At 38.2% G+C, this 19871-nt stretch overlaps 3 protein-coding genes across 5 annotated transcripts in view; 1 reads left to right on the top strand and 2 right to left on the bottom strand.

The window, feature by feature from the left end:
• Positions 1-10247, top strand: part of LOC109228584 (putative methyltransferase NSUN6) — a 38591-nt gene extending 28344 nt beyond the window's left edge. Inside the window, exons 8-12 of one of the 3 annotated variants that reach the window (XR_002068402.1) lie at positions 5445-5655; positions 6191-6402; positions 7296-7374; positions 9904-9985; positions 10163-10179. Coding sequence is in view for 2 of the 3 variants with exons in the window: in XM_019393725.1 (XP_019249270.1) it covers positions 5445-5655; positions 6191-6402; positions 7296-7396; positions 9904-9985; positions 10163-10228 (672 nt within the window). In the remaining variant the exon portion in view is untranslated. Of the gene's footprint in view, positions 1-5444; positions 5656-6190; positions 6403-7295; positions 7397-9903; positions 9986-10162 lie in introns of all 3 variants that reach the window. The other 2 variants (XM_019393725.1, XM_019393724.1) reach the window with 2 other exon arrangements.
• LOC109228586 lies at positions 1946-3294 on the bottom strand. Its single transcript, XM_019393726.1, has 3 exons — positions 2820-3294; positions 2145-2786; positions 1946-1993 (listed from the first exon to the last, which is right to left on the bottom strand). Exons 1-3 carry the CDS (start codon positions 3208-3210, stop codon positions 1953-1955), a joined length of 1074 nt encoding a protein of 357 aa, XP_019249271.1. The 5' UTR covers positions 3211-3294; the 3' UTR covers positions 1946-1952.
• Positions 13928-19198, bottom strand: LOC109228583. The gene is made up of 2 exons (XM_019393723.1): positions 17764-19198; positions 13928-14272 (listed from the first exon to the last, which is right to left on the bottom strand). Exons 1-2 carry the CDS (start codon positions 19073-19075, stop codon positions 14223-14225), a joined length of 1362 nt encoding a protein of 453 aa, XP_019249268.1. The 5' UTR covers positions 19076-19198; the 3' UTR covers positions 13928-14222.

Here is a 19871-nt window from a genome sequence, read left to right as displayed (position 1 = left end):
GTCAGATTTGGATTTAACAAACCCAATACTTGTCAAATAGTTGGTGAGCTCGGTGTACCACGCCCTAGGAGCCTGCTTAAGTCCGTATATTGCTTTTTTTAGCTTGCAAACATATGTTGAATGTTCAGAGGACTCGAAACCAGGAGGTTGTTTCATGTACACTTCTTCAAGTCTGCCTTGTAAGAAGGCATTATTGACATCCAACTGATAAATAGGCCATGAGCGTTGAGCAGCAATTGCAAGGACCAAACGGACTGTTGCGGGCTTAACAACGGGGCTGAATGTAGAATGATAATCCAACCCAGGCCTTTGCGTGAAACCTTTGGCTACTAGGCGAGCCTTATACCTGTCAATGCTTCCATCAGGTTTATGTTTAACTCTAAATCACCACTTACAATCTACAACATTCCGAGAGGGATCACTAGGAACCAAATCCCACGTCTGATTTCTGATTAGAGCATCATATTCTGCTTTCATTGCTTCTTTCCAATGGGGGTATAGTTGTGCTTGACGGTAGGAGCGGGGGATTGGTGGTGAGAGGTTGGTTTTGGCAAGAAAAGTCTTGGGTTTCAGGCTATTTGTTTTTGATCGGGTAACCATTTGATGAGGAAGGGGGGCTGGTTTTGGTTGCGATGGAGGAGAAAGAACGTGTTGGGGTTGGGATTCTATGGGTGGTTGTGGTTGAGGGGCTTGGACAGATGTGGTAACTTTAGAGGTCCGACGGCTATAGGTTTGGATAATGAGTGGTTTACTTTTTGCCGCATCAAGAGGGAGGATGGGTTGAGTAGGGGAGGAATAATCAGAGGTGCTAGTTGGATTATTGGGATAAGGGGGAGAATTACCTGAGCTTTGTGACGCTGCTGGAGAAGGAACAGAGCAAGACTTTTCTATACACGTAAACAACGGCAAAGGTAGTTCAAAACAATGTGACTCTATTGGGATATCTGTGTGTGTGCCTTTTGGTGAAGATACGTCATCCCAAGTAATTTTCAAATTCAGATTTTTATAATTAGAGAAAATATTAGCAAAAGGATAATTGTTTTCAACAAATACTACATCTCTCGAAAGATAAACTTTGGAGGTGGTTGGGTCAAAGCATTGATGGCAATAATATTTATTTGAAAATCCCAAATAAACACAGGACTTTGATTTTGAATCAAGCTTATTTTGTGAATACGGTTTTAGCCACGGATAACATAAACAACCAAAAATTTTGATATTTTCATAACTTGGTGATTCTTGAAATAAAATCTCATATGGAGACTTGTCTTTTAAAATTGGAGTTATCATTCTGTTAATGAGAAAAACAGCTTGATGACATGCAAAACTCCAAAATGTGGCTGGTAATGAAGCTTGGTGCATTAGAGTTTTGGCAGTCTCGACGACATGGCGATGACGTCGTTCTACCAGAGCAACTCTTTGTGGAGTATAAGGTGGGGAAATTAAGTGTTCGATGCCTTGTGATTTTAAATATGAAGTTAAGCTTTGAAATTCACCTCCTCTATCAGTGTAAAAAGATAGTATTTTTGTTTGAAACCGACGTTCGAGCAAAGGATGTAGTGTTTTGAAAACATCTAAAACCTCATTTTTGGTCTGTATTGTTTGGAGCCACATGTACATTGAAAATTGATCGACGAATAAAACATAATATCTTTTTTTATCAATAGACAAAACTGGTGAAGGTCCCAACAAATTAATGTAAATAATTTGTAGCGGCCTTTGACTTTGCAAAGAACTTGTCGAAAAAGATTGCCTGTGGCTTTTATTTGATTGGCATGAATTACAAATTGAAAGAGTCTTTTATAACTGGAATGGAAAATTTTTTCAAAAATATATCTAAATTACGGCGTGTTGGATGCCCCAAACGCCGATGCCACAAATCTAAACGCATAGCCACATTGCATTGCGGTTGAGAAGAAGGGTTGTCTAGCGGCCATTCATAAAGTCGTCCTCTACTCCGTCCTTGAACCAGCGGCGCCCCCGTACTCAGATCCTTCACAAGATAAGAGAATGGAAGAATTCAATGGATGTTTTATTGTCACGGCAAAATTGGGAAACTGAAATTAAGTTGTTGGCAATTGAAGGGGAGCAAAGGATATTAGATAACTGAAAGCGAGAATTAGATGCATATAAATGAGTGTTACCAGTGTAAGAAATTGGTATGGTGTTACCATTTCCCATAGCAATCTCTTCTGGACCATTGTAGTCATTAATGTTTGTAAGACTTTGGGCATCCGATGCAACATGGTGTGTAGCCCCTGTATCAACTATCCACGGAGTAGGTTGTTGCGTTTGTCGTCCCGCAAAGTTGGCTCGTGCCTGAAAATGATTATGAGACTGAGAGCGGCAAACTCGAACAGAGTGTCCAATGTGGTCACATAACTGGCACACTAAGTTGTTGTCTTGCTGATTGGCACGACGATTGCGCCATGGCTGAGAACGATGTTGCTGGTTATTATTTTGACGCCTATTGTTGTTATGGGTGGCGTTGGTCCTTGCTTGAGAGCTGGTCTTTTGAGCAACAGCCGCAGTGATTGTGGTGGAAGTGTGAGGCAGAGCATTGTGTTTGAGAAAAAGCTCATGGTCAATAAGCTTTTCAAATAGTTCTTCATACGAGATAGGTGTGTCACGTGCTCGAATTGCTGCTGAGATTTCTCGATATTCTGGTCCAAGCCCAGTGAGAATCTTGACAATGAGTTCAGCATGGGTGACAGGTGCTCCTGCAGTCGCAAGTTCATCGCAGAGAGAACGGACTTGATTGAGATAGTCCGTGACAGGAAGGTTCTCTCTGGTGAGACGAGCAAGGTGATCTCGCAAGCTGAATACGCGAGTTTGAGACTTATTGGCATAAGCAGTATGGAGGGAATCCCATGCCGCTTTGGCTGTGGCTGCAACAGCTATAGTGGCAGCAAGAGTTGGATCAACTGACGCTAAAATAGCGTTTTGGATCAACTGGTCCTGACGAAACCAATTAACGTAATCGGGGTTGGCAATTGTCTGGTTGTTTGTGGTGGTGGTATGGACAGGAGAAGGGATAGTCCCATCTAGATGGCCATAGAGATTGTGTCTTCTCATGAGCATGGACACTTGTGTCTTCCAGAGAGAGAAGTTATGGCTGCCAGCAAGTTTGATCGGAAGTTGGGTAACTGGGTTGAACTGAACAATAGAGGTGATGCTTGTTGCATCAGAATTGGTAACAGAGGGTGCCATTTGTGGTGGGTGGGTAACAAAAAAGGATCAGAACTCTGTGAGGAGAAAGAAAGCTCTTGATACCATATAAAGTTTTGAAATGCACCAGAGAAAAGATAATTTTATTCATGTACAACAGGCTCTTTATATAGAGCAGATACAAACAGAAATACATTAAAGGTGGAACAAACTGATATGATAAGATTCTGTGCAGTAGGATACACTAGAATACAGGAAACTAACAAAATCCTAAACCTAGAAAATAGGAAGCTAATAACAAACTCCTAAACTGAAGGATATCAATTGTTATCCTTTAATACTCTTCAGGGATGAGATTCCGTGGTGGCATTCCTCATGATTATTATTAAAATGAAATGCTATTAACATTGTTGTGTCTTTTTGGCGTAATGCCATCTGATTTATGTGGTAGAGGAGGATCCCTAGGATGTGCCAATGTTGGACCGGTTAGGTGTATCACAGACTCTCTGAGTTTGTATTGACCATGTAAATCTTTATCCTATTTTCTCTAAATGATTAACTGTTTGCGCCTTCATTTTTGTTCTGCCCTCTTTAGCCTTTTTAATCCTGCTATCATTCCAGGCATGTTACTATTAAAATGCTAGGCATGCAGTTCTTCCATGAAGAAAACCTAGTATTTTGCATTTAATCACCTTTTTTTCCATCTATATGACTAATTGCCCTTGATAGGTAATTTTTGTAGGTGCTAACTTTTTTTTGTTGAAATAGTAACTTCTTGGGTATTTATTGCAACTCATAATTTACCATATTAGCTTTTCTTCCTCAAAGTGGACTGAGTTACCTTCCTACTTCTGCGGAAGCTAGTTCCAAGTCCTCTATCATCTAAGTCTCTGCATAATTCCAATCAGTGATTACTCAAGTCCAATTGTAAGATGTACCTAAATGTGCCCATGCTGATCCTATTTTGCATATTAATTGTTATTGCATGTGTAAACAGTCAAATAAGGTAATAGCGTGAAGATAAGCTACGGACAGAGGCGATTAGACATTAGCAGGATTCCTTGTGATAAAATAAAAATTAGCAAGATTCACCTGTCCCTATTTCTCACTTTGGTTATTGGCTATCGCCTATTGTGTATGTTCTTTAATAAGATACCTGCTTCTCACTCCTCTAATTCCTTTCTTCTCAAAGCTCAATCACAGGATCACTTCTTAAAACTTCTCAGATCTTTTTTTTGATAGGTGAAGTCTTTTATTAAACTAGTACCAAGATGGCACAGAAACAAGTTCAAACTTAATCTAATGTTATTTTAAGTGATCACTTCGTCGCTTAAAGCGATGAAGCGATGCGAAGCGAGGGGCTACCGCTTGATTTGCATAGCCATGTGCTACAAACAATGACACACAAAGTAATCCTAACAGGAACGGGTTGATCTTTTGAATCTCAACTTTGAAAAGTTGGATTAGTATCAATATTATTTTAAATTGGATGCTGGAATTAGTTATCTTAATTGTAATTTGATTATTATAACACTATATAGACGTGTTTGGTATTTTTGATTTTCTGTAACTTGCGCACTTCACTTCTCGCTTTTTGCTTCAAGCCCTATGGACCTTATCACTTTTTTGTGGTTTTCGCTTTTAAAAACACTGCGCATATCCTTTTTCACATTTAGGCAAACCTAGATGGAGAACTTTTCTCATTCTATTCAATATGTGCTTTGTACCAACTTGAGAGAAGACTGATCTTTCTGATGTTGCTGTTCACTAAATTTGCTATCAAATTCTTGTCTTCTCATTTAGTTGTTGGCTCATTATTTCTCATACTCCATACAGCCAGCATAAAGTTGTACATTCCCATGTTTCATAGTCCGGCAATCATATTCTTTGACATTCATATCATGAAGTATATTTCCTATACTATTCTTCGGTGATACTTTTTGTAGATGAACTCCTATTGCCAAACCTTGCCGTCTTGATAAGAAAGCCTACCCATTGCTTTCATTTGAGGTTAAAAGAGAATCCATTGGAGGTTAACCACCTTTCTCTAGATACTCATACCTCATCATTTCATAATTGGTAATTAAAGAACTTGAGAAGTCACAAGCTACATCAGTAAATACATAAAAGAGATTCCTATCTCTAAGAAGAAACTGTGAATTTGCACTTTTCCAGCTCAAAATTCAAAACTTCTTTCCATTTTTTGGATTGTGTAAAAGAGGGCCAAAATTTGCTGGTCCAGTTCTTTGAAGAGATCTAATTGTGTTATGATACAGGTGCTTGGAATTCAGAAATTGGCGGCTGAGCTGGATTTAAGCTGTATAACTACATATAAGCTTGACGCACTGAAGTCTGTTTGTTGTGGAGCTGAATCTGATAATTTGCCTAACACATGGTGTAGCGAGGATGTACAAAACATGCAAAAATCAGATTTATCATTCGCTGCTATAGATGTATTTGATGAAAAGTTACTATCCCAAAAGAACAGTGAGTAGTCAGAAAGCTTTCAGTTTGATCATGATATTTTTCCAGTTTGGGGATGTGTTGTTAATGTTGTATTCTGCTGAAAAGAATGTCTTTGGTCTCTCCTTTTAGCCTGTTCAAGAGGTTTTGGCATCTACCCGTACTTGTTTATTTTTGTGGTCTTTTGAAACAGTGAGCTCCTCAACTAGTGATTCCACTATATTGATGTGCGTTGACCTTGCCATTGCCCAACTTCGTGTAATTGAAATGCAGTTGGCTGATGCTGTATCTTTACAATCAATTGGATTTTATTTAAGGAAATTATGATGCGGATGAATTGTTTGATGTGCCATTTACATGTGTGTATATAAACAGCAGATATTTATTTGGTTAAGGTTTGTAGTATAAGTTACTCAGACTGGTTTGGTAGTCCTTTGAATAATGTTAGCTCATGATTCTCTTAATTCAAGAACATTTTCACAAGTTCAGAACCTGTAAATTCAGTATGAAAATGTTCTGACAGTTCCAGTTAACTAGAGTAACTAAACGAATCTCTCAGTAGATGACTTGCAGGCGAAGGATGGTCAGTACACTAGCAAAGCTGAACTACGGAAACGCATAAGGAAACTAAAAAATGGGCCAGGAAGGAATCACACTGCCGGTGGGAGGGTTGAAAAGTCTCAAGGTTTTTCTCCCAATAGCTTTGATCGTGTGCTCCTTGATGCTCCTTGCTCCGCATTAGGTTTAAGACCTCGTCTCTTTGCTGGAGAGGTAAGACAGCTGTGGAATTGTCTCATTCCTACAGTATTCTTGCTCTTTTTCTATGCTAAAAGTTTCTCTACAATTTATTTTGTTGGAATTTGGATGAATAAAATGTTCTGCTTATGTAGGAATGATTTGAAATGCATGGAGATGATCAGATAAAAGTGAAGGGGTTGTTATATTTTATGTCTGTCTTGTTCTGGACTATTGTATGATGTATAGATAGCAAATGGCCTGCCTTTTCTCCTTTAATATACAAGAAGAGTTGCTTGTCTTTAATAATTGAGAATGAGTATTACAGTGGAAAGTGATTATGAAAACAAGCGGGAATTGTGGGATAGTAAACCACAACGTGGAGATGAGGAAAGGACTAAGATTTGTTAATTATATTTTGTGTATGCCTTATTGTATTTAAGTTAACATGACTTGGTTAAAGTACCCAAAGCAAATGATGCATTTTTATTAAGGGGTGGATCACTAGCTTTTAATTTCCCCCTCCCCTTTTGTAAAAGATGACTAACTCTTAAGTAATAGCTGGTCAAACCTTTTATCTTCATGGGATGGTGATGTCATGTCAAGCAAATTTGTTATGAAAGTGAATCAGCAGTCCTTGAGGTAAAAATTCATTGATCCAATGACATGCAGATATTCTTAGACATTTTTCTATTTGATGATGAAATTGAAAATGTCTATAGTGTCTGGAGGTTTCTGATGGATTGGGTTGGTGGGGAGGCTCTGATCAACTACACCCATTTTGATCAGAGCAAGTTTATTCCTATTTCCTGCATATTTCAACACTACTACTCAAAAGTTATCCCCTTTTTATTGTAAATTTGTGAAGACATTTCTGTTGTTATTTGAGGGACAACTGATTCAGAAAACATTTCTCTTGTTATACCCAGGAGACAATTGATTCGTTGAAGAATCATGCTAAATATCAGAGACGAATGTTTGACCAGGCTGTTCTGCTTGTTCTCCCAGGTGGAGTTATTGTCTATTCCACGTGATTACAAACATGTAGCTAAACCTTTTCTTTACGAGACTTAAGGCTAATTTCGTTATTAAGATTATTACAGTGAATTTCATCATTGCTTTTGTTGACTTATTCCATTCATACTTTTTCTTCCTGATTGACCTTTATAACAGCTCTACACTCTTTTTGGATCATAAACAAATTTCGTTTTTAAGATTATTGCAGTGAACTTCTCTCCTTTTGGATCATAAACAAATCTCTGGCTCCCTTTTCTGCAGTCTTTTTAACATTGTTCCTTTGTTCTGGTGAATGACATAGTACTAGATCCTAGTTCTTTTTAATGCTAGAGGCTGTGCTTGCAGAAAGTATCAGACGTGGCCTGACATCCATTTTGTAACAGTGTGCTAAAACATTTTTTTTATGAATTAGAAACAATCTGCTAAAACATATATGCATAGAACAAGTTTCTTAGTTTTCCTCTATCTTTATTCTTTAGGCATGGCTGTTTATACAGATCCATTTGGGAGTTGTTGCATAAAATGCCGTTCCAAAATGTGGACTCATGTCTTAATATGTAAATACATCATTTACATACGTCACCGACCAACTTTCTGTAAGACTCACTAAGACATTGAGGTGGACTCATGTCGACCAGATTTCAATGAGACAGTGAAGTGTAGAAGACTTAATTGGACAAATTAATAATTAGGAGAGCAAAAGTTACATCATAAGAAATCAAATTCACAATATTCGGAATGCTATGCATGATTCTAACACAAATATTCACAATTTGTTTTTGAATCCCGTATGAAGGAGATTGAGAGAACCTCTATCTGTGCGAAAGTCATCCCATGGATTATTCACTAGGTGCTATATTCTGTGTGAATATACCATGCAGATTATGATGCTACTTTTTCCATCCGAAGAAAATTTAGTGGGTTCGTGTGCACTTGCTATACCTCCGTCCCCAAAAGAGATTACTTTGTATTACTTAGAATAATGTTAAATGTGGAAAGTGAAGTTGCCAGAAAATCATCACATTGTTTTAAGACAATGTAAACTAGTACTTCCTCCGTCCCAACTTACACGACAATCTTTCCAATTTAGACATCTGAAAATGTTTGACCCCAATCCATTTCTGTAAAATATTTACAATTTTCAAGAATCTAAATTCATTAAACTATTCAAAGTTTGAACTTCAGTATGATATTTTCTCTATCAAATCTAACTTTGCAGCCATTACTTTAATAGTTTCTTTCTCTATCACTAATATAATATAATTCAAATTAACAATTTAAACTCCTTTCCTGTCAAATGACGTCATATAAAATGGGTTGGAGAGAGTATTAGTATATATCGTTCGACTTTTTGGGGAATGAAAAGCTTGCACTTAGTGAAAGGGATCCAAGAAACTGGGATGGATTTAAAGGAATGATGACCTATGTTGCGCGGACTCTCCAAAATGTAGCCGCACCCGTGTCGGATCCTTCAAAAATGCACTACTTTTGGAGGATCCGACACATATCCGGCCACATTTTCGGAGAGTCCGAGCAACATAGATGATGACCAGGTACATACGGATAGAGGGACTAGTAACCCTTGGACAGACTGTCCAAATAGAAAGTAACCCTTACACAGACTTGGCAGCTATTAGGACGGGAAAGTTGTACATACTAGCTATCTCAATTTGTTTGCCATAGAAGGTCCATACTTGTTCCAGAGTGTAGATGGTGGACCTTATCAAAAAGAGTGTAGATCATTGAATCTAGACTTCTTTAAATGGTGGTTCTGATTGTACGCAGAAGTTGGTGGGACTTGGGAGATATTTGTATGACCAAAGTGAAAACTGCTAAATAAGCTTGCTCTTAACCACTTGATTGAGCACCACAACTTTCTCTTTCCCTTTCATGTAGACATGAGCACATTTTGCTCTCAGCCATAATGTCCACTGTGGAAAGAAGTTCCTCTTTGGGAGCCAGCTTAAGTTATATTTAGACATGGTAAGATTCTTCATCAGGCTAGAGAAGACGGTGCTGATTGTGGTTCTACTGTAGTTGCAATTTACTGATGAGATGATGGGAGATTAAGATTCAGAAGGATTGGGTGGAACTGGATCTGATGGCTTTTCTCACAAATTTACTAATTATATGTTTAGTCTTTAAGTATATAGGGTTGCCCAGAGGTGACAAGAGGTTTTCTTGTTTGATTGTTTTTGGAACATAATTCAAGTTTTTAGGTTCCGTTGCTTTAAACAGTGTAATATATATGCTTCTCTACTGCTGCCAGTAGTTCTTTAGGTGCATATGTTTTACTTTTGTGCTTTCTGAGTGCGGTAGGGCATGTATTAGTGATGGAGTTTTTAGTTTCTGACAGTAATACCTCCATGTTCCTCCACATTCTTTCACATTATTCAAGATGAGCATTTAATGTCATGGGTTTAATTATGTTAAACTTTAGGGATTGGTTGATTGATTCTTCCAATACTGAGTCATGTGCTTAATAGCCTGAACTACTAATGTTACTTGTTCCAACTTCAGATGTACGATAAACCCTGGTGAGAATGAAGCGTTGGTTCGATATGCATTGGACACCTATGAGTTTCTCTCGTTAGCATCACAGGTTAGTTTAAAAGCTTGCATATTCATGCAAAACAATGCTTCCAGTAAACTGATATTAAAAGGAAATATTAGCAGTCATTTAGGATGTCTAGTGAGAAATATTTTTCATCAATATACTTATTAAGTTTTTCTAGCTGACTATTGATCGATATTTCTCTACATCATGTATGTCTTTCAGCATCCAAAAATTGGAGGACCCGACCTCACTGGTAGTTGTCAATTGCCTAATGGATTTGTTGAGTAAGCATCTTGCCGTTTTGTAGTGTTTGCTTTGCAAGATTTCAGTTGTCACTTGTGTGTTGAAAAACTGTGTATATAGTTTATACACGTGACATGTGCTTTAGCTATGTTAAGCTATTTTGGGTGTCAAAAAAAGTCAGAACTACATATGGGGTAAGTGTGTGGAAATCCATCAGAGAACTTTGGCCTATAATGAAGAATCACTCTTACATAAGAGTGAACAATGGAAGGAAACACATCATTCTGGAATGATAAATGGTTGGGACACGGAAGTTTAAAGGAAAGATACCCCGATATGTTTGGTTTAGCACAAAACCAGCTAAGGACAGTAGCTGATATGAGGAGTCATCAAGGATGGGAAATCGCTCTAAGAAGACAGTTGAATGACTGGGAGATAACAAGATTAGTTGATCTTTACAAAGAGCTGGAAGCATTTAGAGGATTACAGGAAGGGTTTGACTCACTTTGGTGGCAGAGGCACGACAGAGGGATATATCAGGTGAAGGATGCATATAAGATTTTGAATTGTAATAATCAACAGATAGACGCATGGCCTTGGAAACATATATGGAGAACAAAGATTCCATACAAGGTAGCATGCTTCTCTTGGCTACTAGCAAAGGAGGCGGTTTTAACTCAGGATAATCTCATCAAAAGGGGAATTTCTCTGTGTTCAAGATGTTTTCTATGTGGGGAAAATGCCGAAACTGTCAGCCATCTATTTCTACACTGCAAGATTACAGACCAACTATGGAAAATCTTTATCAATCTTAGGGGTATTTCATGGTCAATGCCATACAGGATTAAAGATGTTCTTTTTAGCTGGGAAGAAGCTGGAGCTGAAGCAACTAGTAGAGATAGATGGAGGACTGTCCCGGCTTGTATCTGGTGGACAGTTTGGAAGGAAAGGAACGCTAGATGTTTTGAAGACAGAAGCAATCCAGTACAGAAGATCAAACGCAATTGCATTCTTCTTTTCTGTTTTTGGTGTAAACAGATTTACACAGAAGATACATTGACAATCATAGACATACTAGGATCTTGCTAGGTTTCAAACCAGAACATCTTTTTATCCTTTTCATGTAAATTTGGTTTTTCGGTACAACCTATGTATTGAGGTTATTAATATATACAATAGTTACCAATTCAAAAAAAAAAAGGATGGATGTGTTAGTGTGTCTATTGGGTAATTCCTAAAATATGGATGGCGAAGCTTGATGGTCAGTCTCTTTGAACCTGTCCAGTCAGTTTCAAATTACTGGGCTTTAGATGGAGAAAGATATGTCTCTTGAGCTGTGATGTAAGAAGTGACGACCGAGGCACTCTTTCCTTTGCTTTACGGTATAGGACAAATTTTGGATAGTATAGGAGATTGTTGCTAATTGTCTCTTGCTTTTTCTAACAGTTCTATTTGTCAATGTGTGTATGTGCATGCCCAAACAGAGACTGTAACAACCAAAAGATAAACAAAGAACCTTGGAATCATCTCTATTTTTCTGAATTTTAACTGCTAAGACTACTGGCAGAACAGAGATCAAGTTAAGATACAGAAGTTCTGCAATGGCTGTAAACATATTTAAAAGCTAGTCATTTTTCCATCCTTTTATTGTAAGAACTGCTTCCGATAAACATCATGGTGTGATGCTGTTTTTTTGTGTGTAAACGCCTTATTAAAGTGTTGCGTTAAATCATGAGTGTCAGTATTGACATCTCCGCTGCTTCTAAATTCTCCGGGGAATGGTTATAGCCTGGCGAGGAAAATCTTGTTCAGAGATTTGATCCATCATCCGACCACGATACAATAGGATTTTTCATAGCCAAGTTCAGTGTTGGACACAAAAATATCTGAGTTGAATGTGATGCAATAAAATTACATGAACTTGGATGATGTACGTTCAGCCTCCAGGTTCATTGCAATGCAATAACTTATTGGATTGGTGCTCTTGGTGTTACCCTCATTGTTATCAATCTCCAGCTTGAATATTGATGCAGAATCAGTTAATGAAACTGTGAATGCAAGATAAATTAGGCATATACTGGTAGTCCGGTAAACAGATAACTGACAATCTTATATTTAGTTGGTCTTTGAACTCTATTATTGCCAAATTCTGCAAACCTCCAATCATTAAAGACATTTTAAACCTTGCTCATTGATCATGAAAAAACTTGGTTTATGATTCTCATGCGGTTTAAGTCTCAAGACCAATATGTGGGACTCCCATTTATCCCTGTAGTGATTTTATTTTAAATATCTCACTGATTGCAATGAAAATCTCTTAATTGTAATTCTAACTTCCTCAGCAAGATGTTGACTTCATTGGGGACATCAAAAGTTGCTACTTCGGCTTATAGAGCAAAAAAGAAGTTTTTTCAAAAAAAAAAAAAAGAATCTACAGAATGATATAATAACTGCGGACGAACCGCAAGCGGGGAAAGCGGTATACTACTATACTGTACTAATATGTTATTATAAGCCGTACGGTTAACTCGTTTTTTATCGGTAAAACATGAGTCGGGTGGGATAATTTATCCGTTTTATATTACCCGTTTTTAACCGCTCATATCCGACCCGACTCGCCCGTTGACCACTCCCTAGCCAGCACCATAGAGTTCAGCCTACTCTCTTCTGTCCCAACACCTCTGCCTTAAGCTCCATAAAAAATTCATGAAACCCTATATGGCTTGTTCGTTAATTGTACATGCTGAAGTAGTGGTGGACTGTTTTGTGGAAGACAGTGAGTTTGAGTGAACTATCATTTGGCAGAGCGATCTTTGTAAGCTTAAGTGAATGGCTTTTGGAAGTATTGTGATAACCCAATCCTTCATTCTGCGCATTTCTGATCTAGAATGCGTTTTGAGAATGTGTATAGTAGAGGCGGAGCCAGGATTTTATGGTTTCAGGATCCTAATCATTTTAAGTTACTGGGTTCTAAATTAATAATTTATACATATAATGAAAATTTTAAGGCAAATGCATAGTTTGAACCAAAGCTACTGGTTCGGCCGAACCTGTAGCCGACATTGTGGTTCCGCCTCGGTGTATAATAAGTACGTATAACTATTTTGGACTTGTCGAGATGGTTTTGGATAGGACCCGAGAGGCTAGGGTATTGGGTTCATAGTTGAGTTGATATAAGTATCGAGTGCAAACAAGTTTTTATCGATTAATCTATGCTCTGCAGTCCGAATTAGGCATTTCAATCACAACATTGGTAGTAAATGGGTGAATAGATGCCACTAGCATGGTAAGAAGTAAAGATTTTTCCACTAAGAGAGTTTTATATGTAGGAAAGAACTCCTTTTGATAACCTTCAATGATGACAAAACTAATAGGAATAACTCAAAAACTTTCCTTGCAGATCATTCAAGACAAGAAAATCAAGTCGCAAGTCAGATGATTTAAATATCCCAGATGAGCCAATTCAAAAAAAGCAAGAATCAAGATGAAAGGATGATTAATGGAACACGTCAGACAAAGTCGAGCCACATGATCCATAATTTTGTTCGAGTTCACAAGGGTAAAATGGTCAATTGTTGTGTATATAGAACATAAGGAATCTATTCTTGCAAAACAGAGAATTGGAAAAGAAAATTAAGGAGGACGAGGCGGGTCAAGGCGAGGCGATTACAAGGAGATATTCCAAACGGGGCTATGCAGTATGCGTTAAAATTGTTGGTAGTTTATTCTATATGACCAGAGAAATTGAACCGGCAAGAAAACATAGATTAGATTTGCAGTAGTGTTAAAGAAGAAGTAAATACTTTCTTCTAACAAGTGAAATAAATAAACTCAAATATTGTTCCATCCGTCCAGGCAAATTAAATACATTGTACCTGCTTGAACCATACAAATTGCCTACCTGAACAACTAGAAATAAGCTGCCTCCCTAATCCTTACGAAATTACAGGACAACAACAAAAAAACCAGTGTAATCCCACAAGTGGAGCCTTACGAAATTACAGGGCTTATGCGGAGAAATATCAAACTCGGTGGGAACCTAGTCACTGCACTGTGAGACGGACTGTGATTCTTGACTTGAACACATTCCTGCAAGGTATAAGCACAGTAAGATACAATATTAAGGAAGCAGATGACATCAAATAGGAAACAGATAATTTGAAATTTATCTAATCTCATTAACAGATCTGTATGACGATATTTTGAGATTAAACAAACTTAAAGCAAGTACTTTTTCTCAAATCAAGCACTTGGGAGGATTTCAAATATAACTTTCCTATTCCCTCAATGTTCATCTTAATTGGTCCAGACAATTTAGCACTATAAAAGGTTAGTCATAGTTGCAAGTAGGAACGTAATGCATTCTCTCATAGTTGCAAGTAGGAACGTAATGCATTCTCTCACATCCTTGCCCTTGCCCACAATCTCGTCTTAGGTTTGCCTTTTGTCTGTACGCCAACAGCTTTAGGAGCTAAGCTACAGATTTGCTCCTAAAACATATAAAGGTGCAAGAGAAGAAAGGGATGAACAGAAATGCAAAAAGTAAGGGGCAGGTAAAGTCTTAACCAGCCAAAATCTTAACCCGCACCGCTAATCATTTTTCACTCCTTATATGATGGCCTTCAAGGAGGCTGCAACATTTGAAGGGGTCGTTTGGTTACCCGGATAAGGATACTAATCCCGAAACAGAATTTTGGATTGTATTTATCACATGTTTAGTTATGGGTATTAGCTCTGATTTATAACAAAATGATGGTATTAGCATCCCATATAGGAGGTGGGATAGATAATCTCATAGGATAACCCAGACCATGGGATATCCTTGTCTATCCCACAATTGAACCAACCGACTCCCAAGGCCATTCACAAGGAGCCAAAATAAGGGTCTCCAATTATTCGATACTCATTTTGAAGATGGGGGCCTTAGAAGACCATGAGATTAAGCCCACAAGAGTCTACAATTGCATTCAATTGCCATTCAAGGAGGCAGCACAAAATCAAGTGAAGCCCAAATATCTTAGCCTAAGGGTCTTTTAGTAATAGCTTAGGTTTTATTTCCTTCTTAGATTACTATGGATATTGATGAATATCTCTTTTGAGAACTTAGGTCAAGCCTTTTGCTTTCAAATTTGACTTGGATTTGCTTGAGGAATCCTTCCTCTTGAGAGTCCAGTTAGTATAGGTTGATTGCTAATAGGAGGTAATTTGTTTTTAATACTATTTCTTCAATACTTGTGTGTCTTGCGTCTATCTCTTTACTTGTTTTCAACTTCAATTCTAAATCTTTTTATTCCATAGCTATTATCTCCGACCTCGCCCCACTTAAGTTTTCTTCTTCTTTTTTTCACTTTACAACTGCCAGAGATTTTGGAATTGTATCATGTGATGAGCTGAAACTCTGCCATTCAATCTGAGAATATCTGCAATTTCCTGAATTGAACCAGAAAATCCGACAAGCATGAAATCATTTAAATGCTCAGAAAGATCAATACCAACTGATCGAAATGGCTCTCTGGGCTTTAGATTAGAGTATAATACAAACATATCATATAAAATAAGATTCAAAATCTAGTATTTTCACTTTAAAAGTATTTATATAATATATCAGTTATAATCATGCTGAAAGAATTCATTTAATCGAGAACGAAACTTAAAGAGTTGAATGCCTTAAATAACTTTATATCCTGCAAATATCCAAAGTAAGTGTTTCATTTCAGTTTCGCACGGAATATCTTAAAAAATGTCTCATCAAACATTAAATGAATTCTCACCGTAATCCTACTGGCTTAGAGTAAAAAATTGCCCAATGTTTGGCCCGCAACCCGTCCCTCTACAGGTTTTAAGAAATTGAGTCTCAACCCACCCCTCACCGCACCCATCCGTCCACATTGCCATCCCTAGTTACAGAAGACAGATATGCAACAGAAGGGAAATAATTAACAAAAAAGAAAATGAAATCATGGCTCATATGATCTTAGCGGATAGAGTACAACAGAAGAGATATCGCGGGAAGGTGGTGGTCTGAAATGCAATTGAAGGGATAGGCGAAGCGTGAGAAGAGGGAAAATCTTCTCCAGAAGGATAGAGAGAGTGCAACGTTAGAAGTTTTGCACCAAAGCAGATACCAAGAAGAGAGGAATAAGAGATATCTCTGGTATTTATACACCCAAGGGTGTGGCCTAGTGGTCAACGAATTAGATTGAGAATTATGAGGTCTCGGTTCAAATCCCAGCGGAGGAAAAAACACCAGGTGATTTGTTCCCATCTCTCCAAGTCTTGTTGGACAAAGTTATCAGGTGGAATTAGTCGAGGTACGCGCAAGCTGGCCCTGACACAACGGCTATCCAAAAAAAATCTCGGGTGTTGCAAGATGGAGATGCAAAAGAGGATAATGTGCTCACTTGATCTGTAAAAGTGAAAAAGGAAAAAAAAGAAGAAGATTACAGGTCACTAAGATGGTGGAATTAGCTTTGGTGTCACTCTTCTCCTACTTTTAAACTTCAAAATTTGATGGACATATTACTCAAATAACACAAATACTCATTTCTAAAGCTCGAGTAAAATGCCAGAGCGTACAACAGTGAAGGGAAACGTTGCATTTCACGGCAAAGAGAACTCAAGAGTATCAGTTAAAATGGCATAACAGGGCAAAGTAATCTCCGAATTCTTAATAGAATGGAAATGCATTGGATTTTCAAAACGAAAATGTGCAAGCGGAAGTGAGAATACTTGTGGACAAGTGTCTTATACCCTATGAACGAGATTCCCAACCTCCAGGAAATTACACACACTTTAGGATGCAAAGTGGGGACTTCCCAACTAAATACTTGGACCTTCCCCTAGGTGCCAAAGCAAAAGCTACAGCAATCTGGGATTATATCTTGGAAAAGTGCGAAAGAAAGTTGTCTTGTTGGAAGAGGAAGTGCCTCTCCTTAGTTGGAAGGCTAGTTTTGATCAACAATATACTAGATTCTTTGCCCATTTATACTATGTCCTTGTTCCCTCTACCTGGTTCCATGGCCAAAAGACTAGATAAATTATGTAGAGACTTCTTGCGGCAAGCAAATAGAGAACCCAACTTTCAATTTGGTAAGATGGGAGGAAGTTATAACAGACGGAAAGGTGGGTGGCCTGGAGTGAAAACTTTCAAGATTCAGAACTCCAGTTTATTACACAAATGGCTATGGAAATTCATACCCATGCCACCAATGGCTTTTGTCCGTGGTAAATTCGAACTCGTAACGTGCACCTAACTCACACATCACACGTTGTGCTCTTACTACTAAACTAAAGTCTTGGGGGCTATTATCAATCTTACACTTTGAACAGGTGAATTGAAGGCCAAATATGAAATTTGGTCAATTTGGCAGCATAACCATGCACTATGACAAATTTACAAGTATGTCAAACTTCTACTTGAACAAATGTGTGAACAATAAAATAGTCGATCTTATGTGCAACAAAAATAAAACAAAGCAAAAAGAGATAATGGAGGGGAGGGGGTGCTCGAAGACTGAACCTAATAATAAGCAGATGTAGTTACTACATATGTAAGTTGATATATAAGTTAAAGAACTTACTGAATGAGACAGATGATCCAGGATGATTATTGATATGCTTATTGATGATGCTATTGAGTACAACGAGACTTCGCGAGTAAGGAAAAGATTGTCCTAATCTTCTTGTTTGACAGCCCCGCATTCTTGTATCATACCAACTAAATGATTGGTATTTAAACTTATAAGTTACCAGAAACCAAGGAGTTTCAAGAAGTAGAATGTCATCCGAACTAGGAAGAAGGACACAAGGTTGAATGGTAGACCAAACCTTATCTCCCAACACGTTGCAGTAATATTCGCCCGCAGAATTTTGAAGCAAACTATATATGCTTATACTGTGCTTCAAAACCCATTTATTACCATTCTCATTCTTCAACGTCCAAAGAAGGAAGTCAGATTCATTCCGATTGAAGTAATAAAGATGGCCTCTTGATGCTCCAATAGATCCTACATACTTCTTGCTCTGTTGATCTGGGAACTCAATGGTAGCCCAAGCATTCAAATTAGCAAGATTAGGGTTGGATTTTATGCCTATAGAAATGAGGCAGCCACCACCGGATATCCTGTACACAACTCCATCCAGATAGACCGAGCTCTTAAGCCCTCCAATTCCAGAAACCTTAGGCTCAAGAGGAAGTTCATACTCAATCCATTCTCCCGTATCAGAAGAAAAAACATCCAAAAGCCTTATAGTGGCTTTACCAACAGAGTGAACGAACCGAATAATCTTGTATTCTAGCGACTCGCTAGGATCAAACACAAGCGAACAGTCCACCAAGGTGGAATATTTATGCTTTGGATTAACAGGTACGGGAATAGTTTGCCTTGTAGCTGGATTACAAACTAGATACTCGACGGGTTCGTAGTCACTTCGGGATATAAGAAGCAAACCATTGCAACAATCTAGTAGATCTTTAGTCGTACAGGTGAACGGCAAGGAATACAAGTAAGAACCAATAGCATCCGGTTTACTCTGCACAACACGCTGATAAAAGAGACAATGATAAGGTCCATGAGGGGAGAATTCTACGGTAGATGACTTGGATGGGTCACAAGTAAAGGAAGGACCGAAGACACCACAAATTGGGGCAGAAGGAGACGGTGGAGATAATCTAGGAACACAAACATAAGAAATCAAAAAGTACCAATCTTTAGCCACCCTTTTGAACGCAATCAGAGGTTTCTCCGGTAAACGGCACAAAATCTCAACTTTCAGATCATCAGACAATTTGGACCAATCGGACGACTCCTGTTCGTCGTGCTCTTTCAGATCTCCAACCGGGCTCTTTTCCAACGCCATGGATTCGGAATTTCGGATGAATAAACACATCATTCCAGTTCTACAAATTAAAGTAAATATTTCTTTTTCCAGTTCTAAACAAAAACGGAAATAGGAATTAGGAGAGAACTAAGGAGTCGTATGTTCGAGAACCTCAAATGGTCCTTTTAGTTTTAGTGACATGCATATACATGTCCCTCAAGTATAACTGTGAACAGAAATAGTCCCTTATCTTTGTAAAGTATGACATATTTGTCGTGACGCAAATTAGTGGTCTAGGTCCAAATTTTTATCATCTTGTTGAAATTTGACTATAAAGGAGATAAAATGTTGTTGGATAGCAGTTGGGACTTAATGTAATGATATTTGAATGATTGTATTTTAATTCCAAATAAAAATAAAATTTGAAATCAAATGGTTAACTTGAAAGTGCATCAGTTCTTCTTCAATTACATTAATGTTTAGATCCAAAATTTTAATTTCCTGTTCAAATGCTTAACTCTTAACTATGGCTGCCCGTCCCGTCACGGCCCACTTAGTTCTAAACGGGATGGGCCCATATTACATGGTACACAGGATGGGACGGGATGCCCATTTCGTCCCATTTATCATGACCCGTCCCGTCCCGTCCCATCCTGCCCCTCCCACGTGAATTTGAAATATTTTTGGAAATATACCCGTTGGGAAACGGCCTTGTTTGCAAATTTGGTCGTTCCCAACGGCCTTGTTTACAAATTTAGTCGTTCCCAACGGCTATAAACGACCATATTTGGCCCTCACTGTCACGACCCAAGCGATGGGCACTCGGTACCCTTACTCAACCGAGTACCAACGTAACGTATCTTTCTCA

This window comes from Nicotiana attenuata, chromosome 7 (assembly GCF_001879085.1).
Source record: "Nicotiana attenuata strain UT chromosome 7, NIATTr2, whole genome shotgun sequence".
NCBI lineage: Eukaryota > Viridiplantae > Streptophyta > Magnoliopsida > Solanales > Solanaceae > Nicotiana > Nicotiana attenuata.
Note: the sequence above shows the minus strand (reverse complement) of the source record. Positions and strands in the feature narration are given on the sequence as shown.

What these genes read in the sequence shown, in the direction of transcription:
- LOC109228586 (XM_019393726.1), bottom strand. Translation starts at nt 3,210, where the DNA reads ATGGCACCCTCTGTTACCAATTCTGATGCAACAAGCATCACCTCTATT. An exon ending in GTCTCAAACTCGCGTATTCA is followed by an intron (nt 2,787 to 2,819) that starts GCTTGCGAGATC and finishes GTCTCACCAGAG; the next exon opens with AGAACCTTCCTGTCACGGAC. An exon ending in CATACCAATTTCTTACACTG is followed by an intron (nt 1,994 to 2,144) that starts GTAACACTCATT and finishes TATCTTGTGAAG; the next exon opens with GATCTGAGTACGGGGGCGCC.
- LOC109228583 (XM_019393723.1), bottom strand. Translation starts at nt 19,075, where the DNA reads ATGATGTGTTTATTCATCCGAAATTCCGAATCCATGGCGTTGGAAAAG. An exon ending in TGGATCATCTGTCTCATTCA is followed by an intron (nt 14,273 to 17,763) that starts GTAAGTTCTTTA and finishes TATACCTTGCAG; the next exon opens with GAATGTGTTCAAGTCAAGAA.